The sequence below is a fragment of the Monodelphis domestica genome, chromosome 4 (assembly GCF_027887165.1).
Source record: "Monodelphis domestica isolate mMonDom1 chromosome 4, mMonDom1.pri, whole genome shotgun sequence".
NCBI classification, from domain to species: Eukaryota; Metazoa; Chordata; class Mammalia; order Didelphimorphia; family Didelphidae; genus Monodelphis; species Monodelphis domestica.
This window is the reverse complement of record NC_077230.1, coordinates 386,263,809-386,283,737: the sequence shown is the minus strand read 5'-3', so window position 1 is coordinate 386,283,737 and position 19,929 is coordinate 386,263,809. Positions and strand designations below refer to the sequence as shown.

Sequence of the window (19,929 nt, the reverse complement as noted above, 5' to 3'; positions counted from 1 at the left end):
CAAGTCTTGTTGATTCTTTCTCCACCACATCTCTTCCCTATGTCTTTTCTCCTCTCCTTACACGACTAGCACTCTGGTGTAGACATCATCACTGGTGATGGTTCAGCCTACCTCAAATCTCTTCAGTCCATCTTCCACAGAGCTGCCCAAAGGAGATTCCTGAAGCCTGCCTCTCACTACATTACTCCCCTGCTCCCTATTGCCACTAAAATCAAATAAACGTTTCTCCTCTTGGGATTTAAAGCCCTTCATGACCCAGCTCCAGTTTATCTCTCCCAGACGATTCCATGTTCCTCCTTCAGATTCCAGCCAATGTGTTGTTCTTTGTATAAAATATTCCACTTCCCGCTTTTGCATAGACTTGTCTCCCATGCCCAGAATTGTCTCCCTCCTCACCCCTGTTTTGTGGACCCTGAGTTCTCCTTAAGGCTCAGGCTAAGTATCTTCTTCCTCATCCCCCCAATTGTTACTGCCCTGACACCAGAGCTAGGTAGTCATTTGTTCCATAGGGTGGTATAATGGATAAAGAGATGGCATTGGAGTCTGGAAGACCTGGGTTCAAATCCCACCTGAGACTCATCCTTCAGGTATGACCCAGGACAAGTCATTTAATTTCCCAGCACCCCCAGGCAACCCTCTAAGATTCCTAGTTGCAGAGAGAGTTCCTGGGGAATTTTTCTTTAGCCTAGCAAAAAAAATTCTATTTACTTAAAAACATGGAATGCGTCCTCCTAGTAAAATGTAAACCCTTTGAAGAAAGGGAGGGTCCCCATTTTTATATGCATTCCAAAAATCTAGCATGTACCCCAGCCCCTGGCACTCCTCTTCCCTCTGGCACAGAGCAGCAAGGTCCTAGTAGAGGGGGTCCAGGGCAGCTCTCTGAAGGACCGAGCCGGCTGAGCTCAACTCAAAGAGGATGTTTCCTAAGGAAACGCCTCCTGCCAGCTGCCCCCACGACACACACAGCAAATGCCCGCCCTGGTAGTGCCCATGCCAGGCCCATGCTCCACACAGCACACGAGGCCCTTCGACACAGACACAAAAACGTGGCACACAAGCCCCCTCCCAGCCCTGCGCAGAGCCAAAACCTGAGGGCCAAACAGAGGGAGAGGGAGGGAAGGTGCCATGCACGCCTGCCCCCGTCTCTGCCGACAAAAGCTGCTTTTGCCACGCTCACCTGGCGATGCCATGGCGACAGGAGGGGGCGGGGTTTCTGCTGCAAGGGAAGAGCTGGTCAGTGGCTGGGCCTTCCTCCTACCCGGGCTGGTGGGCGGCTGGGAGCCCATAAAGGTCCTCCCCTGGGGGCTCGAGCCTGGCTAGGCTTTGTGACCCCACCCCAGCCCCCATCTCCCCCACGGCACACGCCAGGAAGAAGAGCGCTTGTGGCCGAGAGGACCAGGGCGGCCCTCCCCCGGGACGTCTCCCCCGACCCCCTGGGCCCGCGGCACCCGCCGAGGCAGAGACACTTGCTTACCGGTTCCCAGGCGCCTGAACTGGAAGCCAGCAGTGGAGGTGAGATAGGAGGCGATGGAGCCACTGGACACCACCGAGTACAGCACTTCTTGGATCTGGTTGGCGTCGGAGTTCCCCTCCGAGCCGACGTCGAGCTCCACAAACACCCAGCCTTCCACCTCCCTGAGGAGAGGGTGGGGAAGGGGAGAGGGGCGCTCAGCGGCCGCTCTGGCCTCTCCCAGGCCGTCCCTCGGCCCCAGCTGGGCACTCCCTGGCTGCCCACCCAAGAGAGGTCTCCCCTGGACACCCAGAGGGAGCCTGAGCCTTGCCTTCTTCTAAAAGTGAAAATACGGGGGGGGGGGGGGGGAGAAGAGAAGAGAAGGGGGGGCTCCTCTGGCTGATGAGAGGTCATGGATTACAAGCTAGAAAGAACCTTAGCAGCTGCCTAATCCAATTCATTTTATTTTCTCTTATTTTAGAGTCCGGTTGTATTTATTTAGTACCTACAATGTAGTTGGCATGGTGTTATACAGTTATGGCTCCAATCTGATCCATTTTGGGGATGAGGCTAATCCAATTCATTTTAAAAGGGGAAGACGCTGGAACTGGAAAGGGTTAAATGACTTGCCCAGAGTCACGCAGCTAATACAGAACCCGAGGTAGGACTTCAGATCGAGTCTTCCTGATTCCAAGGCCAGCACTGTCTGCCCTCTTAGGGGGAATCATTTACCCGATGAGGACACTGAGGTTCAATGTCCCACGACCCACAAGCCACATGGGGCAAATCCCATATTCTTTCCACTGAGACAGTGTGGGAAGCAACGTGGGTTTCCATTTTCCAGAATAACAGGATTTAGGTCCTAATGGGTGGAAAGGAGCTTAGAAGCCATCCAGGCTAATCATATGCTTTTGCAGAGCAATAAACTAGAAGCTCAGGTGGTAATATGGAGGACCAAAAGGGATACAAAGAAGGTGTTGAGCTCCCACAAAGAGAGAGACCCTCTTCTTCATCTCCTTCCCTTCTTCACATTTTCTTCTTTACAAACAAAAACAAAACAAAACAAAACCCTTCCCTTTTGTCTTAGAATTAATATTATGTATTGGTTCTAAGGCAGAAGAGCAGTAAGGGCTAGGCAATGAGCATTAAGGGACTTGCCCAGGGTCACACAGCTAGAAAGTGTCTGAGGTCAAATTTGAACCCAGGACCTCCCATCTCTGGGCCTGGCTCTCTCAGTCCCCTGAGTTACCTAGTCATTCCCTCTTGACAGCTTCTGAAGCAAATGAATTCCATCCCCCTTCTCCATGGGGCTTCTAGGATTTGAACTAGAACTTTTTTATTGGCTTGTCTGGGGGCTCTCTTCTAGCCATTCATGCCCCTGGTTTCCCACTACCATTTTCTTTAGGTTTTGGCCATGCCACTAAATTACTGTGTGACCTTGGGCAAGGCCTTTAACTTCTATGAGCCCAGTTTCCTCATATATAAAATGAGATTAGCCCAGATGATTTCTATGGTCCCTTATAGCCCTGCCATTCCATGTTCTAGGGTCTCTTCCAACTGTTAATCTTATTATTTCTTCTAATCGTTTGTCATTAATCTACCAAATTCTAACATTCTATATCTAAAGCTCTTCTCAGCTATTACATTTTCTGATCGAAAGTCTTATCTGGCTTAACAGTCTAAGCAATGAGATCCTTCCCTGCTTTAACAATCTGGGCTCTAAGATTCCCCCCAGCTCTGACATTCTAAGCTCTAAGATTGACCCCAGCTCTGACATTCTCTGTTCTAAGCTCTCTCTGAGCTCTGACATTCTCTGTTCTAAGGTCTCTCCCAGCTCTGACATCCTCTGTTCTAAGGTCTCTCCCAGCTCTGACATTCTCTGTTCTAAGGTCTCTCCCAGCTCTGACATCCTCTGTTCTAAGGTCTCTCCCAGCTCTGACATCCTCTGTTCTAAGGTCTCTCCCAGCTCTGACATTCTCTGTTCTAAGGTCTCTCCCAGCTCTGACATCCTCTGTTCTAAGGTCTCTCCCAGCTCTGACCTTCTCTGTTCTAAGGTCTCTCCCAGCACTGACATCCTCTGTTCTAAGGTCTCTCCCAGCTCTAACATTCTCTGTTCTAAAGTCTCTCCCAGCTCTGACATTCTCTGTTCTAAGGTCTCTCCCAGCTCTAACATTCTCTGTTCTAAGGTCTCTCCCAGCTCTGACCTTCTCTGTTCTAAGGTCTCTCCCAGCACTGACATCCTCTGTTCTAAGGTCTCTCCCAGCTCTAACATTCTCTGTTCTAAAGTCTCTCCCAGCTCTGACATTCTCTGTTCTAAGGTTTCTCCCAGCTCTGACATTCTCTGTTCTAAGGTCTCTCCCAGCTCTGACATTCTCTGTTCTAAGCTCTCTCCCAGCTCTGACATTCTCTGTTCTAAGGTCTCTCCCAGCTCTGACATTCTCTGTTCTAAGGTCTCTCCCAGCTCTGACATTCTCTGTTCTAAGGTTCCCCCCAAACTCTGACATTCTGGGCTCTGAGATTCTCCACCAGGTCTGACATCCTGTGTTCTAAGGCTCTTCCCAACTCAAAGCATCTAGGAGTTGTGACTTTATGCCCTTCCCTCCCATCTCCCAGCCATGCTCACTTGATGAACACAACGCTGACGACTTGTTCTCCAGGGATCTTCAGGTATTCAGACTCCAGCTGGTGAGGGACACAGAACCATTGGCCTCTTTGCAAGCTCCCCTCACACCCTCCTTTATACTCCCACCCAAAGCTCTCTGATGTAGGGAAGCAATACCTAGGTTAATAGCAAGGCAATTGCCCCCCCCTTCCTTCCTGCCCCTCTTCCTGCCATCCCTCCAGGCTGGCTGCCCTCCTCTCCACCTCCAGGATCACCATTGTGACCCCCTCAACCCCTACCGTATCCACCACGGCCTCGGACACATCTCGGAACTCCTGGGAGCCGGCATCCTCCAGGTGGGGGCTGTAGTCGATGGACCGTGTGAAATTCACCATGGCCCGGAAATAGACTAGGAGGAAAGAGGGAAGCTAGGAGGTGTCTGAGGCCACATTGGAACACAGGATATCCCATCTCTAGGCCCGGCTCTCCATCCACCGAGCCTCCATGCTGCCCCATGGGATTTTCTTGCCAAAGATACTGGAGTGGTTTGCCATTTCCTTCTCAGGATCATTTTACAGATGAGGAAACTTGAAGCCAACAGAATTAAATAATTTCTCTCGAGTCACCCAGCTAATAAGTGTCTGAAGCCAGATTTGAACTCATGAAGAAAAGTCTTCCTGATTCCAGATCCAGCGCTCTATCCCTTGCTCCTCTCCTTTAGCTCCCCGTATAACTAAGTCCCTCTGGGGCAGCGGAGACCTCTGACTGCCAATGGTGACTGAAAGGATGGAGTCAAGTCAATGAATCGGGCCAGGACTCCCTGTTTCTCCCCTTGCCCTCTGTCCAGGGAGTTAGAGCCACAGGCTAAGACCAAAGAGGGGTCCTTCACATTTTTAGGTGTTCCGTGATAAATAAAACAATGAAAAGAGCCCTGCATGAGAAGCCTAGGCAAATCCACTTCACCTCTGAGCCTCATTTCCTCATCTGTAAAATTGAAATACTTGTATTACCCACTTAAGGGTTGTAAGGAAAGTGCTTTGTAAATAATAAAGCATTTTATAAATGTAAAAAAAAAACCCCACCACATTTTTAGGGGTTCCAGACTCTTTTGGCAATCTGGTGAGACACGAGCATTTCTGAATATTTAAAAATAATTTTAAATGCATAAACTATAAAGAATTACAAAGGAAACTCATTACAGTGAAATACAGTTATCAGAATACCAAGGGAAAACCCAACCTGTTAAGAATTCCCTGGGCTAGAGAGAGGGAAGTCTATTCTTCAAGGGTTTAAAAAAAAAAGAGTAAGAAGGGGCCAAACCAAGGCCGGAGCCATGAGGCCCAGGGTGGAGCTTATCCCTGGGCCCCCAGGAGGGCAGGGGAGGGGGAGCAAAGGACAGGTTGATTCAGGAGCTGCATATGCACAACCAGAAGTGAGACCTAGAGGAGAGTGACTTGCCCAAGGCAATACAGTAAATAAGTAGCAGAAGCAGGATTCAGTTCCTCTACCTCCAAAATGAGTGTCACCAGGGATCTGACTCTTCTGAGTTGCCTCAGGGGACTCCATGCCCATACTGGACCACTGGGGAGGCTGTGGTGGGCAGGAGGGGCAGGGGGCAGAGCGCCCCCAAGCCTGGGCCACAGAGGCCCCCTTGTCGGGCTACACAAAGGCCCATTCAGTCAGTTACTTGCCATCCCCTCCACCGCCCCACTGGCCCTCCCTAGAACTGCCCAGTCTGCCTGCCCAGGAATGTGCCCGCTCCCCCAGGGAGGAGGGGAGGATCCAGGCCCCACAAAGCCCCTTTTTTACTGTGGGCTGGGAAGGGCAGTGGGCAAGGGGTGGGGATAAGGCATTGGGGAAAGAAAACCTTGAGGATGAGGTTACCTCATCACCTCTCTCGGGGACAAGGACAGCCTCTCCCTAGGATTCATTGACTCAGAGATTTAAGCTGGAAGGAGATCACTCTTTTATTTTACAGAGAAACTGAGGCTCAGAGAAGGGTCACAAGTTGCCCCAGGTCCAAGCCACAGTTCTTTCTCCTTCCTACACTGCCTCCCTAATTCCATCTTTGTATCCTCAGTAGCCATCAAAGGCCCTTGTCCTTCCCCCACCAAGACCCTCTGGAGAGGGCATTCCCAGTGAGGAACCCCCTGTACCAGCCTTGGAAACTTAAGAAATCTTTGTGAGTTGCCTGACTACAAAAGGGACTCGTCCAAGATCAACCTGCCAGAGTAGAGCAGAGGTGGCCTCATTTTTAACTCTTTTGCACAGTGCCCTGGATGGGCTGAGCCCAGGAGCTGAGAAAGAGACCCAAAAGGCTGGAAGATGACCCAGGGTCTACACTGGAAATAAGACCTAGGGGTCAGGTAGACTCCAGGGAGTGGTACCCAGATTCCCCACCCCACAAAGGCAGGTGAAGCTCAAGGCAGAGGCCTCTGGGTAACCTGCCAACCTCCTTATCCTATCTTTGGCAGTCATCAACTAACAAATGATGCCAACTGGGCACAAAGGCCAACCACTCTTTCTCATCTTTGAGCTAAAGCCTGAGAGTGTGAGGGTGGGGAAGGAGAGAATGAACCATGGAAATGGACTCTCCACATTTCTTGGATTTGGGATGGGAGGAAGCATGGTATCACAGAAAAAACAAACAAACAAACAACACTGGACTGGGGAGTCAGAAGACTTGGGTTCAACTCCCCGATCTACCCCACAATATATCTGCCCCCTTCTCATCTTTCTTGTCAAGTGAGGGAATTAGACTCAACAGCCAAGTCTAGTGAGTGCTCACATTGGGCAGGGGAATGGGAACAGGGCTAGGATGTGCCCAAGGGACAAATGGGGGGAGCAAGGAGAAAGGAAGGGGCAGGTTCCCTAGGCTCAGGGACAAAAAGCACAGAGAAGTAAAATGAGAAGGGAGAGATAGGAGGAAGGGGATGCAGGGGTGGGTGGGAAAAACAAAGGAGTCTGCCTCCTCTCTCTCTCTCTCTCTCTCTCTCTCCTTCCTTCCCTCTCTTTCCTTCATTCTCTCTCTCTCTCTCTCTCTCTCTCTCTCTCTCTCTCTCTCTCTCTCTCTCTCTCTCCCTCTCTTTCCCCTTCCCTTTCTCTCTTTGCCTCTCTCTCTTTCTCCCTCTTTCTCTCTCCCCCTCTCTGTCTCTCTCTCTCTCTGTCTGTCTGTCTCTCTGCTCTCTCTTTCTCTCTCTCTCCTTCCTTCCCTCTCCTTCCTTCATTCTCTCTCTCTCTTCCCCTCTCTCCCTCTCTCCCTCTCTCTCTCTCTCTCTCTCTCTCTCTCTCTCTCTCTCTCTCTCTCTCTCTCTCTCTCTCCGTCTCTCTCCCTCTCTCTCCCTCTCTCTCTCTCCCTCCCTCTCTCTCTCTCTCCCTCCCTCCCTCCCTCTCTCTCTTTCTCTGTCTCTCTCTGTCTCTCTCTCTCCCTCTCTCTCTCTCTCTCTCTCTCTCTGTCTCTCTCTCTCTCTCTCCCCTTCCCTCTTTCTTCTTCTCCATCAAAACCAGAAGGGGCTTGGGGGATCTCTCTATCTTTACAGAGAAGAGAGAAGGGAAGAGGAAGAATAGAACGCAGACCCAGGGCCTGTGAACATTTCTTTTTAACTGAACATGTGCTTTTACTGATATAAGGAGATCTTGGTGAGGAAACTTCCTCCTAATCGAGAGCCTGGTCTGCTGCTTGCAGTCTAAGAGGTTTGCCTGGTACACTGAGAAGTGAGGTGACTTGTCCTGGCACACACAATCCAGGGGGGTCAGAAGGGGAATCTGAAGACTGGCTCTGTAGCCCCTAAGCACCAGGTCACTGGGTCAGGAGAACAGCTACTTCCTAAAGCTTACTGAACTCAATAGAGAAAACATTATGGCTACAAAGAGGGCGGCTGGGAGCTTGCAGAACTGGGGTGAGGAGAGGGGGTGGTGCCTCTAAGACTCAAAAGGGGGGGGCCACAAAGGCAATAGACGTGCTGCAGCTGGGGGTGGGGAGGAGGCAGACCTGCCACTCAAGCGGCAGTTATCAGGTGCTTAGAGGATTGGGGAGGGGGTGTTCCTCTTCCTCCTCCTCCTCTAAACAATCACCCAAGACTGCTGGCTCCAGTCCCTGGATGTTCCCCAGCTGGACTCGAGGTTCCCACCCCTTCTCTTCACACCCCAAACCGCCTCCACCCCTGGCTCCTGCCCCTTGCAGCTGTTTTCCCAGGAAGATTTCTGGGGGGAAAGGAGAGGAGAGCGAGGCTAAGGCAGAGGGGAGGAGGCTGGAGAGTGAGATCTGGGCACGGTCCGGGAGGGTGGGAGGAAGGGGCACGGACGTGATGGACGGGCCTGCCTGGGATGGGCAGTCTCTGGGAAGAAAGGCCCCAGAGCACAGGCTGTGAAGGAGGAGGAAGACCAAGCCGACTGGGCTTCTCTTCTATTGCCCTCCCCCAGGATGCTTTTGCTCCAAAGGCCTGGGGAGTCCCCTTGAGTGGTCGGTGGGCTTTCTGACTAGCGAGACGGCAGGAGGAAGCATTCGGGTCCAGACTCCCCAGGAGGACTGTTCTCAGCGTCGATGGCCCTGCCCGGAGAGGCCCGTGTGACTGTCCTGAGAGCTGTTGACCAGGAGGCCCTCCTCAGGAGTCGGAAGGCCTGCTTGGACACCCTCCTCTAAGACTCAAAAGGAGGGGCCACAAAGGCCTAAAATGGTGTGGATGGGAGGGGACTGGTGGGAGAAGCCCATGGAAGCACACTGAGACTGCCACTGTCCAGGATGGGCTGCGAGAGACCCCCTGACTGCAGGGAGCCCTGAGCCAGTCTGGCCCCGTCAAGGGAGTTCCCTCCACCGTGCACTGAGCGGGCCTGACTCTGTCATCATGGCCTGGCTGGGCGCCCAGCACCCAGACCACATAACAGCCTTGGGTCAGCCGGCTCCGATCCCAGGAATGGCAGGAAATGTCTGTGGCTCCTTGGGTCTTGTTCACTGGGCTGTTCCCTACCTGGGTCCTGGACTGGTTTGGGGAGGGGAATAGGTGGAGATCAAGGCTGGACACGGGTCCGTGGCCCAGTTTCCAGCCAGGCCTCTCCTTGTCCCCCGCTGTCCTAATCCAGACTCTTAGTGGTACTGATTGCCTGGAATTCAGCGCTTAGTCCTTGGGAGAGGAGCCAGGGAGAGGGGAAAAGACAGATGGATGGTTTGGCCTGTATCTGTCTCCCTGGGGCAGAGAAGATGGGCTCTGATAAACACACACACCCCTTTTGTCCCCCAGCCCAGAGGCTGAATGCAGCTGGTTGCATGTCAAGACTCTTAAGGGTGAGAGGATTTAGGACTGAGGCCCCAACAATACCGAATATCATTTCTGGCAGGGCCCTTAGAACCCGGGCTGTCAGAGCTGGAAGAGAATTTAGAACCTGGGCTGTCAGAGCTGGAAGAGAATTTAGAACCTGGGATGTCAGAGCTGGAAGAGAATTTAGAACCCGGGATGTCAGAGCTGGAAGAGAATTTAGAACCTGGGCTGTCAGAGCTGGAAGAGAGCTTAGAACCTGGGATGTCAGAGCTGGAAGAGAATTTAGAACCCGGGCTGTCAGAGCTGGAAGAGAATTTAGAACCTGGGATGTCAGAGCTGGAAGAGAATTTAGAACCCGGGCTGTCAGAGCTGGAAGAGAATTTAGAACCTGGGATGTCAGAGCTGGAAGAGAATTTAGAACCCGGGCTGTCAGAGCTGGAAGAGAATTTAGAACCTGGGATGTCAGAGCTGGAAGAGAATTTAGAACCCGGGCTGTCAGAGCTGGAAGAGAATTTAGAACCTGGGATGTCAGAGCTGGAAGAGCATTTAGAACCTGGGATGTCAGAGCTGGAAGAGAATTTAGAACCCGGGCTGTCAGAGCTGGAAGAGAATTTAGAACCTGGGATGTCAGAGCTGGAAGAGAATTTAGAACCCGGGCTGTCAGAGCTGGAAGAGAATTTAGAACCTGGGATGTCAGAGCTGGAAGAGCATTTAGAACCTGGGCTGTCAGAGCTGGAAGAGAATTTAGAACCTGGGATGTCAGAGCTGGAAGAGCATTTAGAACCTGGGCTGTCAGAGCTGGAAGAGAATTTAGAACCTAGGATGTCAGAGCTGGAAGAGAATTTAGAACCTGGGCTGTCAGAGCTGGAAGAGAATTTAGAACCCGGGCTGTCAGAGCTGGAAGAGAATTTAGAACCTGGGATGTCAGAGCTGGAAGAGAATTTAGAACCCGGGCTGTCAGAGCTGGAAGAGAATTTAGAACCCGGGCTGTCAGAGCTGGAAGAGAATTTAGAACCCAGGATGTCAGAGCTGGAAGAGAATTTAGAACCTGGGATGTCAGAGCTGGAAGAGAATTTAGAACCCGGGTTGTCAGAGCTGGAAGAGAATTTAGAACCTAGGATGTCAGAGCTGGAAGAGAATTTAGAACCTGGGATGTCAGAGCTGGAAGAGAATTTAGAACCTGGGATGTCAGAGCTGGAAGAGAATTTAGAACCCGGGCTGTCAGAGCTGGAAGAGAATTTAGAACCTAGGATGTCAGAGCTGGAAGAGCATTTAGAACCTAGGATGTCAGAGCTGGAAGAGCATTTAGAACCCAGGATGTCAGAGCTGGAAGAGAATTTAGAACTCAGGATGTCAGAGCTGGAAGAGAATTTAAAACCTGGGATGTCAGAGCTGGAAGAGAATTTAGAACCCGGGATGTCAGAGCTGGAAGAGAATTTAGAACCCGGGCTGTCAGAGCTGGAAGAGAATTTAGAACCTAGGATGTCAGAGCTGGAAGAGAATTTAGAACCCGGGCTGTCAGAGCTGGAAGAGAATTTAGAACCTAGGATGTCAGAGCTGGAAGAGAATCTAGAACCCGGGCTGTCAGAGCTGGAAGAGAATTTAGAACCCGGGCTGTCAGAGCTGGAAGAGAATTTAGAACCTGGGATGTCAGAGCTGGAAGAGCATTTAGAACCCGGGCTGTCAGAGCTGAAAGAGCATTTAGAACCCGGGATGTCAGAGCTGGAAGAGCATTTAGAACCCAGAATGTCAGAGCTGGAAGAGAATTTAGAACCTGGGATGTCAGAGCTGGAAGAGCATTTAGAACCCAGGATGTCAGAGCTGGAAGAGCATTTAGAACCTGGGATGTCAGAGCTGGAAGAGAATTTAGAACCCAGGATGTCAGAGCTGGAAGAGAATTTAGAACCTGGGATGTCAGAGCTGGAAGAGCATTTAGAACCCAGGATGTCAGAGCTGGAAGAGAATTTAGAACCCAGGATGTCAGAGCTGGAAGAGAATTTAGAACCCGGGCTGTCAGAGCTTGGAGGGGCCTTAGAATACAGGAATGTGAAAATTGGGAGAGCCAAGAGAAGACAGAATGCCAGCATTGGAAGGGATCTTAGAACTGAGAATATTAGAACATGGGTTGTAAAATCTGGAAAGGGGCTTAAAGCTCAATTATTTCAAATTCCTCATTTTACGGATGAGGAAGGAAAATAAGTCCCAGGGAAGGGAAGTGTCTAAGCTAAGAGAATTCAGGTAATAAACAGCAGAATTGTAATTCAAGACCATATTCTAGTTTTCTGGATCAGGAACAGGGTATACACTCTCTTCCTTTGCAAGAAGGATTTGAGAGCAGGAAGCTCTAACCTCATTTATCATCTGCTCCCAAGTCAGTGGGGAAAGGGGGAGGGGTCTCCTGACTCAGTGTACCCAACCCTGAGGTTCCCAGTCCCCTGGGGGAAGGTAGCTTTCAACACTAATCTTCACCTTTGGCCTCTGCTGAGAGCGGTCTTGAGGCTTAGCTCCTGCCTCATCTCTAGTCAGAGCCTCAGCCCTGAAATGAGTCCCCCAACACCAGATTGTCCCCCTGTTCCCATCACCCTTTATCATCCACTTGTCTTTTCCCCAGAGGAGAATCCCGACTCCAAAGGCCATCTGGAGATGGCATCTAAGGTGGCCTGTGAAAGTTCTGGAGGGTGGAAAGGGAAAGCTGGGCTGAGCCGGGCTGGGCTCTCAAATCATTTTCTGGGGGACTTACCCATCTGAAAGTCTCCACTTCCCAGGTCCCCACTGCCGAGGCCATCTGGAAACAACAAAGACACCAACCAGTGAGGGAGAGAACTGGGGAGAGAGGGCAACTTCTCCAAATGACAATCGCAAGAATATTTTGTCATTCCAAGCAACACAGCTTTAAAACCTGAAAACTGTGAAACAGACAGAGTGTTCCTCTTCTCCCAGATAGTTTTTTTGGGGTTTGTTTTATACCCTTACTTTTTGTCTTAGTATCAAAAATTCTATTTTTTTCTTTTTAAACCCATACCTTCCTTCTTAGAATCAATAGTGTATATTGGTTCCAAGGCAGACGAATGGTAAAGGATAGTCATTGGGGGTCAAGTGACTTGCCCAGAGTCACACAGCTGGGAAGTGTCTGAGGCAAGATTTGAATCCAGGACCTCCCATCTCTGGGCTTGGCTCTCAATCCGCTGAGCCACCCAGCCACCCCCTTATTTTTTTTTTCTTAATGACCCATAAAAACACTTTTCTACATTTTTTCTGGCATTTTGTGATTCAGATTCTGTTCCTCCCTCCTTCCATCCTCTCCCCGAGGCAGTAAATGGTCTGTTATAGGTTAGACCAATGCTTTTGTACAATACATATTTCCATATTCCCCAATATTGTGAGTGAAGACACATATCCCACATACAATAAAACACTCATGAAGGAAATAAAGTGACAGATGGCTTGCTTTGAATTGCAATTGGATTCCAATAGTTTCCTTCTTTGTCTGTGGGTATCAGTTTGTTTTGTTTTGTTTTAATCATAAGTCTGTCCCTTGGGGTTATCTGGGACCTTATTTTGCTGATAAAAATCTAGTCTTTCACAGTTGATCACTGTACAATATTTCTGCCACTCTTTTCTCCCAGGTAGTTTTAAGGAAAGCGCTTTATAAGCCTTAGAGGGACAGAGAGCCTCAAGTCATTAGTTTTGAGATTAAATCCTGACACTTAATATTTGACCTCAGGTAAGTCACTGAGGCAAACCTGGGCCTCAGTTTCCACATCTGCAAAATGGAAAGGGTTGGATGATCTAGGAGCTTCCTTTGAGTTTTGAATCCTATAATCCTGTAAGTAACAAAGCCAGGCTTTCACCCTCCCTCTTCCAGGCCAAGGGCTCTTGCCACCATCTCGTTTTGCTGTCCATTTTTGGGCCACACTTTTAGTTTCATTGGGATAAGGAACACCAGGGGAAAAAAACGTTCTCTACCAATGCAGGCTGGTCCCTTTTCTGCATCTTGCAGCTGCAGAGGGTTGCCCAGGCAGGTGGGTATCAGAAGCGGGCCTAGATCCTTCATCTTTTCTCCCTCCCCATCCGTTCGGTGATGCTCTGGGCTTCCTCAGGCTCTGGCATGTCTCCTGGAGGCTCAGCCCTGAGGATTCCTTCCCCTCCATCCTTTGCTGTTTCTCAGCATCACCCTGGGGCCGGCATGGTTGGTTAAAAGTCTTTACAAGCCTCTGATTGGGACTTTGAAGTTGCCCTTGTAAGAGGCTCCCAGGACCTCGTCAGAGGCTTTCTAGGGTGTTAGATGCCACCCTGACCCTGCTGTGTTTCGAGGCCTCCCTGTCCTCCTCCCTTGGGCATTTAGTTTTATTTGTGAGATATCTTCTCAGAGGGTCGAGGGCTTCCTGTCCTGCCCCAGCTCTGGCAGGGGCTGTTTGCGAAGCACCAAGTGTTATATACTTTAGGGAAAAGTGCTAGATTTGGGGGCTGGGAAGAATGGGTTTGAATCCTGTCTTGGATGCTTAGCAGCTGGTGAAATCATTTGGCATCTCTGAGACTCCATTTTCCCAACTATAAATTGGCCATATTAATATCCATTTCAGGGGCAGCGAGGTGGCTCAGAGGATTGAAAATCAGGCCTAGAGATAGGAGGTCCTGGGTTCAAATAGGACCTCAAATACTTCTTAGCTATGTGTGACCTTGGGCAAGTCACTTAACTCCCATGGCCTAGCCCTTACCACTCTTCTGCCTTGAAACCAACATACAGTATTGATTCTAAATTATCTTTATTTATTTGTTTGTTTATGAGGGACTTTGTCAAACAGAGCACTGAGTGAGGTTTTTTATTTTTACTTTTTTATTATCTTTATTTATTTATTGTTTTATTTATAAGGGACTTTGAATGTCAAACAGAGAATTGAGTATTGGAATCTGGAGGCAAGAGAGGGTCACTAGAATCTATTTAGCAAGAGAGTGGCATGATTGGACCTGGGCTTTGGTTCTATCACTTTCTTTTCTTTTTATCTTTCTTTTTTCTTTATCTTTTATCTTCTTTATCTTCTGTCTTAGCATCAATTCTAAGACAGAAGAGTGGCAAAGGCTAGGCAATTGGGGTTAGGTGACTTGCCCAGGGTCACACTGCTAAAAAATGCATGAGGGCACATATGAACCCAGGTCCTCCCAATTCCAGACCTGGCACGGCCCCTACCATGCCCTTTTCATGTTCATTTCACAGGTTCCTTGGACCAGAAGGGAGCTTAAGGTCTGGCCCCCAACCTGTCCTAGTATAATAGACAGGGATGGAGGGCACCTGCCCCAACTCTCCTCCAGGAATCCTCCCTGCCCAGAACCTTCTAAGCCTCTTCTCCCACACTGTCTGCTTCAGTCACATCCACTCACCTCCAGAGGCCTCATCCGCCAGCAGGTCTTCATCATCAGAGAGGTCGGTGTAGTTCCAGTGAGGCCGGACCACTGCGGTCTCCCGCTCTGCATCTTCAGGAAGGGACAACCCATCATATGCCGTCCGACCATGGACCACCTGTGGGATACCAAAGTGTCTATCCTGGGGCCTCATCCCTCTGGCTTCAGAGAAGCCCCCTCAATGACCTCCCTTCCCCAGGGAGTGGCACAAACAAGCCCATGACGAGGGCATAGAGCCAGTGGGCAGCCCAAGCAAAGGAAGGGGGAGAAGAAGGAACTGCAACACCAACATTAACAATAATAATAATAATAATAATAATAATGATAATAATGATAACAGGACTTCTGACTGCAATGGTGCAACTGACACTGCTATGAGAAAACTCCTAGTACTGCAGGTTTGCATCATCACCGTTATGTATAGCTTGGGCTCTTTTGAACACCAAGAATTAAAGCATTTTCCCAGTGCTACACAGCCAATGATTCTGTGCCAGGACCTGAATTCGGGACTTCCTGACTCTGAGGGTAGCCTCTCATCCACCATACAGCACTGCTTGTAAATAATAACATATATAAGTGGGAGGATTTTCCAAAAAAATTATTTATTTATTTAGAATATGTTTCCATGGTTACTTGATTCATGTTCTTTCTCTCCCCTCTTTCCTCCCCCTTAAATGGGAGGATTTTTGAGAACAAAACCAAGCTAGGTCACTGGGACTAGAAACAACAAAAAAGTTATTAACACTGAAGAACTGTAATTATTCATCAGGGTGACTATAGAAAAATGGCAGAAACTGTTCAATAGATCACTATAGGTGACAAAAATGTTGCACCCACTGAATGCACCCACTCCTTTTTGTTGACAATCATAATCAGGAAGCCAGAATTCTATACCAGATGATCACTCTCTTTTATGAACAAACCAGCAAGATATCTTTGTATTAAACAAACAAACCCTAAACCTCCCCCAAAACCTAGAGCACTGGTGTTAAACTCAGATAGAAAAGAGGCCATGACAACATACATCAAGATCCCTGTGGGCTGCAGATGATTTATGAAAAAAGCACATATTAATATTATCTTCTATTGTATGTTTATTTATTTTGTTAAATCTTTTCTAATTACGTTAAAAGAAACACCCTTTATACACTTTATATGGTGACGGAAGGTTGATTAAGTCCTCTGTGCCCATTATTCCATTTTATCCTCACAACAACCCTGTCTAGTGGCTCAAAGACAGAAGAGTGGTAAGGGCTAGGCAATTGGGATTAAGTGACTTGCCCAGCTAGGAAATGTTTGAGGCCAGCTAATTACATTTTAATCTGATTTGGCACTTCTTAATGATGCCTGAGTCAGTATTTAACACCTCTGACCTAGGAGAGTGAGATTTGACATGATTAACCCTTTGTCAAAAAAATCAGAAGGAGGGGGCAGCCAGACAGCTTAGTGGATGGAGAGCTAGGCCTAGAGACAGGAGGTCCTGGGTTCAAAGCTGACCTCAAACATTTCCTAGCAGTGTGACCCTGGGCAAGTCACTTAACCCCCTGTTGCCTGGCCCTTACCACTCTTCTGCCTTGGAACCATTACAGAGTATTGATTTTAAGATGGAAGGTAAGGGTTTAAAAAAAAAAAGCCAGAAGGAATCAGAAGTGAGACCTGAACCCAGATCTCTCCTGCCTTTGACAGCTATTCTCTGAGATTTATTCCTATACTGCTCCTGAGATGACAAATTCTCATACTACAAAAATAGATCTCAAAAACATCTTGGAGAATTCAACCAAGAAATTATTATTATTTTTTTTTAACCTCTACCTTCCATCTTAGAGTCAATACTGAATATTGGTTCCAAGGCAGAAAGAGAGGTAAGGGCTAGGCAATGGGTTAAATGACTTGTCCAGGGTCACCCAACTAGGAAGTGTCTGAGGCCAGATTGGAACCCAGGGCCTCCCATCTCTGGCTCTCCATCCACTGAGCCATCCAGTTTTCCCCTCTAACTCATTTTAAAGGTGAAAAAACTAAGGCAAAAAAGGGTTGAGTGACTCACCCAGGGTCACCTAGCTAATAAGTTTCTGAAGCCATATTTGAACTCTCAAAGACGAATCTTCCTGATTTCAAGCCTGGCGCACTACCCACTATGATATCTAGCTGCCATGTCTGCTAGCTGAGGGCAGTTTCTTTTGAACTTTTCAGTTGTTTCACATCAATGAAACTCCTCTCCACACAGGAACAAAGTTGAAGGTCTTTACTTTTTCCCATTTCCCATCTATCAGAACCCCCAGCTTGGTAGACTATCCTGGCCTAGAGAGAAATGTTGTCAAGGAAACAGTGTCACTTTCATCCCATCTGTTTCACAAGATTGGTCGTGATTGGCTGTTTGGTTTGGTCTGACTTTTGCTCTAACCTGCGGATGATCTTACTATACAGACCGAGACTGACTACATCCCGAGAGATGATTCAGAAATGACTACTCCATCTGGGCATTTCCAATTGGTTAAAATGAAGTTAACGGCATTTTTTTTCTCATGTCTTTCAGTTCTTGCCACATGCATTTCCTTCCAACTCTCTTCTGGAAGAAAGTATTCATCAGGCAGGGGGTGAGGTTTCTGAATTGTCTCCAAGCCTACAGTCTCTTTCCCCCCTGGATCTCCAAACATATTTTCCAACATAAGTGTTCACTGTCCTGCCCTGGGCCCACGCTCACCCTGAAATCACCGTCTAGAAGCGTATACATTGACTTGGCTTCAAGCCCCTTATTATGAGGTGAGGAAGCGTGGGCTTTAGCAAGGAGGAACCTGAGCACAAATCCCAGCTCTGTCTGACTTTCCTTTTTTTTTTTTTTTGGTAGAAAAAGTAAATGGGAATTAAGATTACAGACCTAGAGCCGGAAGGGATTTTTCTCTATTGGCCACTTATTCAGTCTAACTCTCATTTTACAAATTAGGAAACTGAGGCCAAATGAAGTTAAGTAGCTTTTCTGCAGTCTTACAAGGAGAGGCATCAAAGACAAAGTTGAACCCAGGCTCTCTGACTCTGGAGACAATACCCTTTTTCATTGCTTTCCCCTCTTTTTAAAAGAAGGGGGTTGACCAGATTGAATTGCCTGCCAGCACAGGAGGGGGAATGGAAGGGAGGGAGGGAGGTAGGTAAATTCAATCATATAAATTAGGAAAACATGTGTGGAAATTTGATATTGCATGTAATAGGTAAAAAATAAAAATAAAAATATTTTTAAAAAAGAAGAAGGTTGAGTGGGCAGCTAGAGTCAAGAAGACATAGGTTCAAATCTGGCCTCAGACACTTCCTAACTCTGTGACCCTGGGTCTTTCTTACCCTGTGACCTTTACTGCTCTTCTATCTTAGAACTGGTACTAAGTATTGATTCTAAAACAAGAAGGTAATGGAAAGGAAGGAAGGAAGGAAGGAAGGAAGGAAGGAAGGAAGGAAGGAAGGAAGGAAGGAAGGAAGGAAGGAAGAAATAGAGAGAGGAAGAAATAGAAAAAGAAAGAAAAGACAAAGAAAGACAGAGAGAGAAAGTGAGAGAGAGAGACAAAGAGAGAGAGAGAGAGACAAAGAAAGAAAGAGGAGGTCTCTGGGTTCAAATCTAGCCTCAAACACTTCCAGTGTAATTTAACCCCCATTGCCTAGCACTTACCACACTTCTGCCTTGGAACCAATACTTAGTATTGATTTTAAGAAGAAAGGTAAGGGTTAAAAAAAATGTCTGAGTTCAATGGAGCAGCTAGGTAGTATAGTGGATAGAGTCAGGCTTGTAGTTGGTAGAACCTGTGCTCAATCTGGTTTCAGCCACTTCCTAGCTGTATGACTTTGGGCAAGTCACTTAATCCCAATTGCCTAATATTTCTTTTTTGTATTTTTTAGAAATTGATCCTAATACAGAAGGCAAAAGTTTTAAAAAATTGAGGTAAGAGTTGAAATCCTGCCTTAGATCCTAACTGTGTCACCCATAGCAAGTCACTTAAGCCTATTTGCCTCAGTTTTCTCATCTGTAAAATGAGCTGGAGAAGGAAGTGGAAAATCAGTCCAATATTTCTGCCAAGAAGACCCCAAAAGGGCTCAGGAAGAGTCAAACACAAGTGAATACCATCCCCAAATCTCACTACAGCCCCTGAATAAGGATGTCAGGACATCCAATATTGCTCCCATTTTACAGATAACTAAACTCACTTTTAGAGAGATTCTGGAACTTTCCCCAAAGACTTTGTACAATATTAAGTGTAGAATAAATCTTAGCTGACTTGAATAAGAAGTAACAGGGCTCAAACCCAGATTGTCTGATTCCTAGGCCCTTTGTTCCCCATTCCTGCCTTGGTTTCCCCATTTATGCCGCTGAAATAAGTTTATTCCTGACCCTTCCAGCCCCAGAAGCATCTTGCTTAGGATCCTGAAAGAAATCAGGTAGCAGGATCAGAAGAAATAAGACTATCTCTACCTCCATTTTTTTTCCTGGGCCCACTTGGCAGCAAAGGTAAGGATGGAGAGGCAGGGCAGGTTAGAACAATAATAAAGATAATAAAAAGAATTTAAAAAATAATAAATAAAAATAAAAGAACAGATAAGGGCTTTACAATTATCATCTCACTGGATCTTCACCACAGCCCTGAAAGGGAAGTGCTATCATTTCCTCCATATTACAGATGAGGAAACTGAGGCAGCGGTTAAGTGATCCACCCAGGGTCACCCAGCTAGTCCATGTGGGAGGCGGTGTTAGAACTTGGGTTTTTTGGAGTCCAGGCCCAGCACTCTGTGGCATCCTCTGGCCACTCCAAGGCAGAAGGGACAGGAGGAAAAGGATATGGGCTTGGAGTTGGGGAGGGAAAGTAGAGGGGAGACAAGAATGCTTCCCAGCTGTGGACTACATCACAAGAGCTGATCTGTCTTGCTTTTTTTTTTTGGTTGTTTTTTGGTTGTTACCGTTGTACATCCAAATCTACAGCCCAAGGGAAACGCATTCCAGACACTTAAGTGAATTAGGTTGAAAATTCACAGAAACACTGACAACAGCATCTGTGCACCCCCCAACACCCCCAAGTTCAGAAGGGAGGGGGAGCAGGCCAGCTGCTGGATGAGTCAATCGGGGGCCAGATGTGGCACCGCGGCTCCAAGATGAAGGAAGGAGGCCTATCTTGGTGCCCAGACCCTGGCTGGGCCCCACCATGGAGTTTCTGGAGAAGAGAGGGCCCTTGTCTTAGGGGAGGAGAGAG

General features: G+C 48.1%; 1 protein-coding gene across 6 annotated transcripts in view; it reads right to left on the bottom strand.

Moving 5' to 3' along the window:
- The window catches only part of HSPG2 (heparan sulfate proteoglycan 2), a 173,273-nt gene that overhangs the window by 98,585 nt on the left and 54,759 nt on the right, over nucleotides 1-19,929 (bottom strand). For 3 of the 6 annotated variants that reach the window (XM_056795621.1, XM_056795623.1, XM_056795625.1), the window contains exons 2-7: nucleotides 14,687-14,825; nucleotides 12,048-12,092; nucleotides 4,352-4,461; nucleotides 4,074-4,132; nucleotides 1,475-1,635; nucleotides 1,178-1,216 (exon numbers count right to left, since the gene is read on the bottom strand). In XM_056795621.1, the coding sequence (XP_056651599.1) occupies nucleotides 1,178-1,216; nucleotides 1,475-1,635; nucleotides 4,074-4,132; nucleotides 4,352-4,461; nucleotides 12,048-12,092; nucleotides 14,687-14,825 (553 nt within the window). The remainder of the gene's footprint in view (nucleotides 1-1,177; nucleotides 1,217-1,474; nucleotides 1,636-4,073; nucleotides 4,133-4,351; nucleotides 4,462-12,047; nucleotides 12,093-14,686; nucleotides 14,826-19,929) is intronic. The other 3 variants (XM_056795624.1, XM_056795626.1, XM_056795622.1) reach the window with 2 other exon arrangements.